The sequence below is a fragment of the Orcinus orca genome, chromosome 10 (genome assembly GCF_937001465.1).
Source record: "Orcinus orca chromosome 10, mOrcOrc1.1, whole genome shotgun sequence".
NCBI classification, from domain to species: domain Eukaryota; kingdom Metazoa; phylum Chordata; class Mammalia; order Artiodactyla; family Delphinidae; genus Orcinus; species Orcinus orca.
In genome coordinates, this window is record NC_064568.1 from 30,528,651 (window position 1) to 30,540,768 (window position 12,118).

Genomic DNA, 12,118 nt, shown 5'->3' on the forward strand with positions numbered 1-12,118 from the left:
CATTGAAAAGTTTTAAGTGAGGAAAAGGAATGATTCGATCAGACGTATGTTTATATAAGACTGTTCTGGCTTCATTTTGGAGAGAGCGTGGGACAGGGAGCCAGAGTGGAACTTGGTGGATCCCTTGAGAGGCTTTGTGATCATCCAGAAGAGGAACGATGGTTGCTTAAATTGTGCTGGTGGAGGAGGTGGAGACAAGTGGACCTGGATTGGATATGGAGAGGATGGAGGGAGGTGTCAAGGATGACATCTAGAGTCTGACTTTTCAACCGGAATGGTTTATGGTGTCATTCATTAGACCAGGTTTTCAGTTGGAGGTGTCTTCGAGACACTGAGGAGGAGCTGGTCAAGAAGGCCGCTGTATACGAGAGGCTCTCAGAAGAGAGGACTAGGCTAGAAATAGAAATTAGAGAGTCATCTAATATGTGAATCTGACTTATAATATCCAGAATAGCTTTCCAGACTTCTGGTTGAACATCTTCAAAATGACAGAAAATTCACCACCACAACAACCAGACATGCTTTAATTAAAGAAAGATGTTCCTTATGTTAGACTAAAAGCTTTCTTTTAATTAATTTTTATTGGCGTATAGTTGCTTTACAATGCTGTGTTAGTTTCTGCTGTACAGCAAAGTGAATCAGCTATACATATATATATATCCCCTCTTTTTTGGATTTCCTTCCCATTTAGGTCACCACAGAGCACTGAGTAGAGTTCCCTGTACTGTACAGTAGGTTCTCACTAGTTATCTATTTTATACATAGTAATGTATATATGTCAATCCCAATCTACCAGTTCATCCCACACCCCTCTTTCACCTCTTGGTATCCATACGTTCGTTCTCTACTTCTGTGTCTCTCTTTCTGCTTTGCAGATAAGTTCATCTGTACCATTTTTCTAGATTCTACATATAAGCGATATATAATATTTGTTTTTCTCTTTCTGACTTACTTCACTCTGTATAACAATCTCTAGGTCTATCCACGTCTTCGCAAATGGCACAATTTCATTCCTTTTTATGGCTGAGTAACGTTCCACCGTATGTACCACATCTTCTTTATCCATTCCTCTGTTGATGGACATTTAGGTTACTTCCATGTCGTGGCAATTGTAAATAGTGCTGCAGTTAACATTGGGGTTCATGTATCTTTTTGAATTATGGTTTTCTTCGGGTATATGCCCAGGAGTGGGATTGCTAGGTCATATGGTAGTTCTATTTTTAGTTTTTTTAAGGAACCTCCATACTGTTCTCCATAGTGGCTGTAACAATTTACATTCCCACCAACAGTGCAGGAGGGTTCCCTTTTCTCAATGCCCTCTCCAGCATTTATTGTTTGTAGATTTTTTGGATGATGACCATTCTGACTGGTATGAGGTGATACCTCATTGTAGTCTTGATTTGCATTTCACTAATAATTAGTGATGTTGAGCAGCTTTTCATGTGCTTCTTGGCAATCTGTATGTCTTCTTTGGAGAAATGTCATTTACATCTTCTGCCCATTTTTGGATTGAGTTGTTTGTTTTTTTGATATTGAGCTACAGGAGCTGTTTGTATATTTTGGAGATTAATCCTTTGTCCGTTGCTTTGCTTGCAAATATTTTCTTTCATTCTGAGGGTTGTCTTTTCATCTTGTTTATGGTTTCCTTTGCTGTCCCAAAGCTTTTAAGTTTAATTAGGTCCCATTTGTTTATTTTTGTTTTTATTTTCATTACTCTAGGATGTGGGTCAAAAAAGATCTTGCTACAGTTTATATTAAAGTATGTTCTGCCTATGTTTTCCTCTAAGAGTTTTATAGCATCCTGCCTTACATTTAGGTCTTTAATCCATTTTGAGTTTATTTTTGTGTATGGTGTTAGGGAGTGTTCTAATTTCATTCTTTTACATGTAGCTGTCCAGTTTTCCCAGCACCACTTACTGAAGAGACTGTCTTTTCTCCATTGTATAATCTTGCCTCCTTTGTCATAGGTTAGGTGACCATAGGTGGGTTTATCTCTGGGCTTTCTATCCTGTTCCATTGATCTATATTTCTGTTTTTGTGCCAGTACCATACTGCCTTTGTGCCAGTGCCATACATACTTGTAGCTTTGTAGTATAGCCTGAAGTCGGGGAGCCTGATTCCTCCAGCTCAGTTTTTCTTTCTCAAGATTGGTTTGGCTCTTTGGGGTATTTTGTGATTTTTCACAGAATTAGAATAAAAGCTTTCTGAAGTAAATTCTACTCATTAGTTCTGATTCTGCCATTTGGACAAATAAAATCACTACATAATAGGACTTCAGGAATTTGAAGAAAACTGGAATGGTATTTCTCCCCACCACTTTGCCAGCTACCTTAGATCCTCTGTCCAGCAAAAATTCTTTTAGATCAACTCAACAGTGTAGCCCTTGCCCATGTCTTCAGCTTCATCTATTACAAACACAGAAACAGACCCCCCAGAACACCTATATACCCACTCAGGTTACTTCCACTCAGATCTAAATGTTGGGGGCTTCCTAAGCATAATATGTTTTCACAAACTTTTGTGCCTTTTCTCATGACTGTTACATAGGAATGGTTTTTAATTCCACCACTTACAAAATTACAGCTCTCTAGCAGAAGCTAATGAGACCAACTAGCTAACCATAGGAATTTTTTTCAGGAGAATAGATCAGACAAGAAGTTGCCAGTAGCTCATAAATGTCCAGAACTGTAGGACAAATTTGGACTTACTCAGGGCCAACATTGTAATATTCAAGTTGGTCCTGTCTTGCAAGCAGGACATGGCAGAAGGTTTTCTAGGCTGTGGGCCGTGTTCTGAGTTAAGAGCCGTCACTCTCACCTGCTGTTTTAGTCAGAGAAGGCTGCCTGCACTCACACAGAACTCCACAGTTCTAGTCCAGTCAGAGTTCCTTGGGCATCCCTCCATATGGTCTTTCAGAGACTCGGGCTTCTTTCATCTAGTGGCTCCCAGAGGAGTCCTCCACTGGATCTTTTGCATCTTGTCAAGAGATGAGGGAAGAGAGAGCATGGGGCTTATGCAGGAAGTTTTAGGAGCAGGAGATGGTTTACATGTCACACATTCTACTTCTCACGTTCCATTAACCAGAACTCAGTTACATGACCCATATAACTGCAAGGAAGGCTCAGAAATGTAATTTAGCTGTGTGCCCAGAAGGAAAAGGCAGCAGGGTTTGGTGAGCACAGCTTCCTTATCCTTGAGGTGATACCAGTTTGGTCTCTTTTTCCCCAAAACCTTCAGTGATTCCCTGTTGCCTACCGAATTTAGAACAGGCTCTTAGTGACCCGAGCTGAACGGGTGATTTCATTATTCCCCAAGCATACCCTACCCTTTCACTCTTCCATGCCTTTATTCAGGCACTTTCTTCTGCCTTGGGCACCCTACATCTCTTATTCTTGAAATCTTATCAGTCATTCAAGGTCCATTCAAGAAGTCACTCTTCATTCCCACTGGTCTGCCTTATGTTGTAGTTACCTGTTTACTTGTACTATCACCTCCCTCCAGACTCCCTGAGGGCAAGCAATGTGTCTTATCCATTTTGCATCACTGACAACCTCTAGGAAATGCCTGGGAGTGCTCAATGAAATATTTGTTCAATGGAGTTAGTTTTATTTAAATTATTTCCTTAAAGAGAAAATGCAGTGTATTTTTCAGTAGCTTTCCTTTCTTTTCTTTTTTCCTATGAGGAAAAACGTTTGTGGTAGTGGTTCTCAGATGATACTGAGCAAAAGAACCACTTGGGAGTTAATCTTAACCACTTGTTAAGATTATAGATTTCTGTTGCCCCCACACACACAAGATTCTAATTCTATAGATCTGATAGATCTGATGCTGGACCCCAGGATCTGCATTTTTATAAGTGCCCTGGGAGAGTGGGAGGGTTAAAGCGGGGAAGGATTCACATCATATGACCCCTAGATTGTACTTTCAGAAATATTGCAACATGGTGTGTGTCATTACGCCCATTAATGGACTACTATTCCCTTCCTTTATCAAAACAGATCAGTTCATTAACAGAGGAACAGGTAGCATGCGGAGCGGTAAAAATCAAGATGTTTGTCATATTGCCTTTGGATCCAAAGTTCTTGGACCACCTCCACTCTCTGGCAGAAGAAATAACATGAGGATATTCAGTGAGGTAGGTGCGGGGTTTGAACAGCTTATGTAAGCATGGATGGCATGGGAAGGGAAGGGTTTTTTTCCCAATGCAGAGGGAAAAAAAAGAGGGAGAGAGACTACATGCCAAAAGCAGAGGGCTTGAATAAATTTGGAACAGAAATTCTGGATTTTAAAAGACCTCAAAACTGTTTTCTTTTCGTCATGTCAACGCAATTAACATTTTTGAGCATTCTTTTCATTAAATATGTGCACAAAACTTAAAGGCAAATATATGTGAGCACATTTTGTGGTCTCCTTCAAAAAGGAGTTGGATCATCACCAGACACCTTATAATGAACAGATTCTCAAATGTTATATTTTTATTTTTAATTTCCTCTGAATTTCTGACATACAGAGTGATTTTCATTTCAACTCCTACCTACTAAAGATGGAGTGTAGCAAATGAGCTCATTTTAATTTGTGTCTATGAGATTTGGTTGTCTTCTGTTTTACCTTACATTATATTTATCTCCTATTTCTTTCTAATTTTCTACCATAATTTCCCTCTCCACCAACTTTTTAATCTTCTCATTTCCTCTAGTTCATTTTTACCTCACTATTTGTCCAGCTATTATTTCTTCTATGTAGATTCTACAAGAAATAAATGCAATTCCTATATTTTAAAATATAGATTAATTCCTTTTCCTTATAGACAGTAAGATCTGTTGGGTCCAAAAATAACCAATCGTGCCAGCAGTCTACAGTAGAGAAGTGTGTTAACAGGGCAGAAATGTCAACCTTGCTGTTATCTGAGTCTGAGGCACAAGGAGATAAAGAAAATATTGGCCACATAAAGCAGACTGTACCTATTCATGGTAAGAATCATGCATAAAGATTGATAGCTAGTAAAACAGTGAGAAATGTTAAGATAAATCCATAGTTATATTCTTGACTAGATCTTAAGTCCAGAGAATTATCATTTAAAAATGAAAATGGTGGTAGATATTGAAATATGTTTAGAATTCTTATACCATATATTATCTTCTGGAACCTGTCATTCTGTTTATTTTGTTATTTTACCTTGGTGTAGAACCCTGTATTTTTACTTTCTGATAACAGTGAGAAAATAGTATAGTATCCTATTATTGCTATGTCTTGGAAACCCCATGTACATTTTAAGTGTTCTTAGTTTTACCTTTTAATTAATCTCTTCCATTTGTAAAGTGCTCTTTATTTTCTCTCATTGGTACAAAAACAACTCTGTTGGTGAAGAAAACTTTTATCCCGTTTTATAGATTGAGAATTCAGGGCTAAGAGAGTAAGTGATTTGCAATTTGTAATCACTGGAAAGAATTGAGACCAGAACCCAAGGCTTACCACTCCCTGTCAGTTTGTCCACTTTAACTGGTCTGACTTTTGTGAACATTGAAAAGGGGAGGCATTTGTGTTCATTTTATTTGATTTAGAAATTAACGATCACTGTTAGAGACTCTGTCTCCCATGGAGTGTAAAACTGAGATAAGGAAATAAATAACAGATATTCAGTCCCAGTTTTACCACTGTCTGTGAGACCTTGATCAAGTTTCTTAAACCCTACGAGCCTCAGTTTCCCCATCTGTAAATGGGGATACAATTACTACTAGCACTAGTAGTAGTAAGAAATAACAGCTGCCTCAAAGGGTCAGTATGAGAATTCAGTGAGAACAGTCAGTCAAGCACATCATATTGTGCCAAGAATTTAAATGTTCAGAAAATATCAAATGCTGCTATGACTACTATTATTATTATTGTTACAGAGTTAAATTACACTTAGGAATTCTTCAAGATTGATCTCAGTTCTGCAGGGTTCTTTTGGAAACTACCCTCTAAGCTCTTGTTGAATCAAACTTAAATCTTTTAAAGGAAAAAATAATTTTTCTGTATTGGCTGTCAATTTCATTTTTAAATATTTTTTAATATAGCATGTTGCAAGATTAACATTAATCTAATTACTTGTAGCTCTCTATATGGTTATATTACATGAATAAAATGTATTAGTAGTTTATTTTTTCTTTAACACCTTTATTAGAGTATAATTGCTTTACAGTGGTGTGTTACTTTCTGCTTTATAACAAAGAGAATCAGCTATACATATACATATATCCCCATATCTCTTCCCTCTTGCATCTCCCTCTCACCCTCCCTATCCCACCGCTCTAGGTAGTCACAAAGCACCGAGCTGATCTCCCTGTGCTATGCGGCTGCTTCCCACTAGCTCTCTATTTTACATTTGGTAATAAAAGCCTGATACAATTCTAATATTGGAATAGAAATAAACACCTATTTCCTATAAAGGAATAAGTTGTGTTTTTTATACAGCTTTACATTTTGTCAAAATGATACATGAACATTCTCATTATAGCTATAATTATATTTACTGAGTTATTTCAAACTATATAGTACTTTCTGTTCTGGCTTTTTGTTCTTTGATATGAAAATGTACCAGCCAATCTACATATTATGCATCCACATCCCCCTCAAGAACCATCAGCTGATAAGAATAATAACAGGAGAAGATTACAGTTAAAAAGAACCAGCAGAGAAAGGACAGAGACACCCAGCGGTATGGTACTAATTCAATACTATCTTATATCTGTATATTATTCAGAGCAATGGAATCTCTCTCTGCAGGTTGTAAATTTCAAGGGATTATGAACCAGTTCATTTAAAATATAAATATCTGTTCTACAAGGATTATGGAAATCAAATTTTTTACAAAAGAATTGCTCTATAGCCCTAACAGAGATTTGTTGGATTAAATAGACAGTACCACAAAAATAAAGGACTTCCTACTTCTACTCTCAAAGGCTGAATAAGCTTAAATTATTGATTTTTTAAAATGGCCCAAATTTGATAGAAGTTCCTGCCTGCAGACTTCACTAAAATTGAACTTAACTCATAATTTTTCATTTTTCATTTATCTCTCCTCTTTTTAAATTGGGCCCTTTCTAGATTGTTTTTTACATTTGCTGTCTCTCCTTTTAGACTCCTTGCCATCTACTGTAATGTAGGTTAAAGTTTCAACTCTTTGTAACCAGTAAAGCATTAGAGAAATATAGTTGGCTATTATAGTTATTGCTTAAAATATTAGATTTGAGGCATATATGTATAGATTTGTATACACATGCATTAGTCTATCCTGAATCAAGCCCAGAATGTATCATGTACGCACCTGTTAGCATAATTTCTCAAAAATGTAGATTTCTTGGGTAGGCCAAAATTCTGCTTGCTAGGTTTCATGTTATCATTATAAAATAGTAGATAGAAAAATTACTTCTGCAATAAGGCCTGTATCCATTTTTCTTAAGGTGCTGAAGAAAAGAGCTCCATTTAAAAGAGTTGAGTTCAGTAAAAATTGTAATTTAAAGAAAACACACTCCATTTTGTATGGAACCAAAGTAAAAAATATAGGACCTTTTAAAAATTATATGGGTTTTGGAATTCCTTTTATTGCGTATTGTAAAACTTAAATTTAAAATGTCCCCATGCAAATATCAAGGAATTTTAAGATGAACCTCTACAAAAATGCAGCTGAGTTCATCTTAAAATACTCTCCTGAAAAAGAAAAAAACTGCATATAATCTGTATTGTCACCTCTTACTTGCTTTTCAATAATCCAATAGAGAAGTATACCACAGTACCATTCTTCAAAAATTAACGTGTATATATATCAAAAGAAGTAATATAGAGGAAAATATTTATTCCAATAAAGGCAATTCTTCAGGAAATAACAGAAATGAACATAAAGCAACAACTGTCCTCACCAGTGTGTTCCAACAGAGAACAGAGACATTGAACCCCAGCTCTCCAGCACCCCAGTCTCCTGATCAAGCAGGTTAGCATCTTTATTATACCATAATTGCTAATGATTAATAAAATATAAATATGTTAAATATTTCAAACCCAGTCATTTTGAAAAGTCATGATGCAGTCACTTGCTAAAATAATCATTTTTTTCAATCTCTTTTTAACCCCAATTTTATGTCAGACTTTAATGGTTGAAGGAGTATTTTTATTTTCAAGTTTTAATGCACAAGCGGTCCTGTTCAGAATGAAAGTTTAAAACTTTGAGGTTTTCATATAACATTGTCACCCTCCCCGAAGATTATCTATTGTTGCACTTCTCCAATCCTCTTTATAATGGAGACGGTTGGAGTGTAGAGCATTGAACCCATCAACATATCTTGCCTAGCAGGTGTGTGGTACTTTTACAAAGGCAAATTGTTTTTGAGCTAGGGAAAAAGGAAAATAAATGGAAATTGTTTGTAGGTTGTCAGTCTTATTTATGCAGTGTTGAAGCCTTCATTAAAATGTTAGGCACAATTAGTGTCTCTAGCATAAATCTGACTGTGTAGAAAAACTAATTAGATGTTTAGGTGATCATTCTTGCATTTATCTTGTTTGCTGCAATATTGTGATTACACAGTAATTTACATATTTTCCTAAGAAAACACACCAAATTATTCATTACAATTGATATGGAAATACTTGAGGTAAAACTACACATTCCAAAGAAGCATGTGGTAGTAAGATAATTAGAGTTCTTTTGGTGTAAGAACACTTCTTTTACTTTGACTTTTTGACAGTTAATAATATGTTTGGTGCTAGATCATACAAGTTGTTTAATTGCATAATGAAAATTCCCAGGACCTTTTCCTCCTGTTTTCTTTACGTATCCTTGTACATAATGCAACACATTGGTTTTTGTAATCGTATTCAAGGTTTACTAAGCACCTACTGTGTTCACAAAGCACCTACTAGGTGCTTAGCACCAGGCAAAAGTTTGCTGTCCAAAAGAGGACAACCCAGTGAATCTATTCATTTCACCTGACTACAGCTAACACTGACTCAGGACCCTCCACATTTTCTGTGAATGTGGTCAGATTGGGTATTGATATATTCAACCTGTTATTGACCATTTACCTACAGAAAATATGAAAGCCTTGTCCCTAATAGATTTTCTCTAAGAAATGTATATTTATTGCCCTTTTTATAGGCAAGTTATGTTATATAATCATAGTCTTAGGTTAAGAAATAGGTGAATACAGTTGAGAAGAATACAATTCTATTTGTGCCATCAATATAATTTTTATTAAAGGTCTTTCTGTTTGCTTTCTGCTTTTGCTTTTGTAGTGTTAGCTTTAAAGTTTCAAGTGAGCAAATCTTAGCTCTTGGTTACTCTTCTTGTGATGATAAATATAGTTCAAGAGTCAGGAGTAAAATGACCACGTCTACATTGTGGTTCTGCAGAACACGAATTCTTGTAAGATTTTCACCATTGACACAATGCAGCAAAAAATAAATTAAAAAAAAAAAAGAGTAAGTTGAGAAAATGCTCAACTTTTCCTGCTGTCATTCTAAAGAAGAAAGTAAGCCTGCTTTTAATAATGTTTATTATAGAGATTTGTTTTTTCCAGGTCATAGAATTATAAAGTCTATTTCAATGTTGAATAAAGATTAAAATTTTTTAAAATTTTGATAAAAATATATCTCAGTTGTAGTGTATAGTATTTTTAAAGAAAACAATGTGCAAAAAGATTTTCATGTCAAAACATTCTCTCCTAAAATTAAATTAAAATTGAACATAAAGGTCCTTTTCACCAGCAGAATTCACCAGTCACATTAACAAATATTTCTGTGGATTTGCTATTGACAAGTTTAGCAGTTTAATCTATGAATTGTCCTGTACCGATGAGTAGAATGGAAAGGGAAAGACTGTCAGCCTTTTCGTGGTTTTCCTCTCCTCCATGTTTTATAATCTGAACAAGGCCCAGATACTTTGTTTAAAGAGCTTGTTAAGTACTCTGTCCCCCTGAAATTAAAAGAAATTAGTAACTCAAACCCTTTTAAGATTTTCCCCCTCTGAAATACCAAATTAATGAGGCTGCGCTGTAAAGAACTTGCTGCAAGACAGGTGATAATTATTTCAGACTTACAAATTTCCTGGCCAGTGTTTCAACTCAGATGGAGAGGAAGTACAAATGAGTTGCCCGTATCTATAAGCACTATCTGTGGGTTAAATGTTTAGCAGGTTACAAGATGGTGGATAAATTGCCTTCCTTGGCTTTTGCATTATTTGATAAATCTCTGTTTCAACAAGAAGGAATGTTAACCTAACTACCTGCCTAAAATAACACTTGTGGAACACTGCTCTAATTTTTGTCATCTTTTGCAAATGTCAGATGAGTGGATATTTCCTGAAAATGATGACCACATCCCCCATTTGGCCTCCAGCACGCAGTCTCTACTTCTGGATGAAAACTCCTGCAACACCTCACACCTGTGGCTAGAAGCCAGCAAGAAAAATGAACGTGACCAACAGACAGAGGAAACCCAGATTGTTCCAAAGGATATTTTCACTTTTTCATCAAGACCACGATCAGCACCTCATGGAAAGACTCAGAATATGTCCCCAGAGGGGTGCCCATTTATTTTGGATCTAAAAGAGGATACCAGTGTAATAAGGAGAGACACCCAATTGGAGGATGATTTTTACGGTGGTGATAGCACCGAAGAGGTACATTGCTTGATGAGTGAAATAGTTCTAAAGCACAGTTCTGTTGTCTCCAAGTAAGCACTAAAACTAGTTGAAATGAAAGAGGGGAAGTCAACTGCTATTTATAAAAATGCAGCAGATTGCAATGTTAGTCAACAGTTGCCTCAGATTGTTATGGTAACTCTAAATTGCTGCCTTTTTTATTAACAGTCAGCCATTTTCATTTTTAATTATGGAAACCAGTTTTTGGTTTGATTTTCTTTTTTCATTTTAACCTTTGCCTCACAGAGTGAGAAATAATATGCAGTTTAGTTATATGATAGCATGTCCAGTAAAATATTGAGAACACATTGTTCTAGATCTCTGGGGAAATTGTGTTGCAGTTGCTAAGCATTCTGAATTGACACTTTTCTGGCTTCCTAACTCCCCTGCCATCTTTTCACCTTAGACCTATTAGGACTCATTATTTTCCATATGGTTCCAGAATTTCAAGAGTTGTGCCAATTAAAGTTTACGTAATGAATCATGGATTAGTGCTGGGGCTTGCCTTACAGGAGGTTTTCTGTTTGCAATTATTTAGAATACACCTATATCTCATAAATCAGTAAATTCATAAAAAGTTTTTTAATAACTAATTAAATATCAAACTAGTGTAGTTCTGAAACATTTGTTTAAAACTTAATATAACTTTTTCCCCATATGAAAGGAATTTATTTATGAAATTTCTTTAGCATTGTTCTTTAATAATAGGCATTTATATTTTCTAGAAAAAATAATTATCTTAAAAGCAGATTATAGTCAAGTTTTGGTTTAGTGAAATTATACAAATCATTTATATGTAGAAATTATAGAAATAATCAGAAAAACTTTTTTTGTATACTTAGAAAACTTTTTTTTAACAACTATATCTGATTAAGAATACCCCTTTCAACAGTGGGATATACATTAAGTCCACAGCTCCTACCTTCAGAGCCAGTTGAGAATATGGTGAGATTGTTCAGGCAGTAATTATGTTGTTTTGCAACTTTTAATGAGTTTCTGTAGCAAAGTGCATGAGGAAATACTTTTTTATAACCTCCTTACTTCTGAGTGTGATGAAACTATAGTCATACCAAACATAAACCTACTACAAACCCCTTTATGCATAAATGCATAAACAGTACATTTTAAATGTGCTGTGAACAACTTTATCCCTTTCACCCTACATAAAATTAAGCTATAAAACTGTAAAATGAATATGTCTTCAGCATCTAGTATTGCCCCCATCCCAGCTGTCAATTCTTATACAGTATTAATTGGCTAATCTGATAAATCATACCATTTTGTTAATGGGGTAGGCCCATCCCCTTCCCATGTGTACAGCTTACCTAACTCAAAAGAATTACTGTGATGGGGGCAATGTCATGGCAGGTAGGAAATAATAGTTCTCTGGAAAACTTTTGAGGGAAGTATTATGTAGAAACAGTCCTTTAAATAACACCCCATGAG

At 35.7% G+C, this 12,118-nt stretch overlaps 1 protein-coding gene across 6 annotated transcripts in view; it reads left to right on the top strand.

Annotated features, from left to right (window-relative positions):
* The window catches only part of CFAP20DC (CFAP20 domain containing), a 280,714-nt gene that overhangs the window by 158,983 nt on the left and 109,613 nt on the right, over positions 1 to 12,118 (top strand). For all 6 annotated transcript variants that reach the window (XM_049715292.1, XM_033424729.2, XM_033424728.2 and 3 more), the window contains exons 8-12: positions 3,999 to 4,135; positions 4,808 to 4,970; positions 6,581 to 6,697; positions 7,847 to 7,969; positions 10,317 to 10,651. In XM_049715292.1, the coding sequence (XP_049571249.1) occupies positions 3,999 to 4,135; positions 4,808 to 4,970; positions 6,581 to 6,697; positions 7,847 to 7,969; positions 10,317 to 10,651 (875 nt within the window). The remainder of the gene's footprint in view (positions 1 to 3,998; positions 4,136 to 4,807; positions 4,971 to 6,580; positions 6,698 to 7,846; positions 7,970 to 10,316; positions 10,652 to 12,118) is intronic.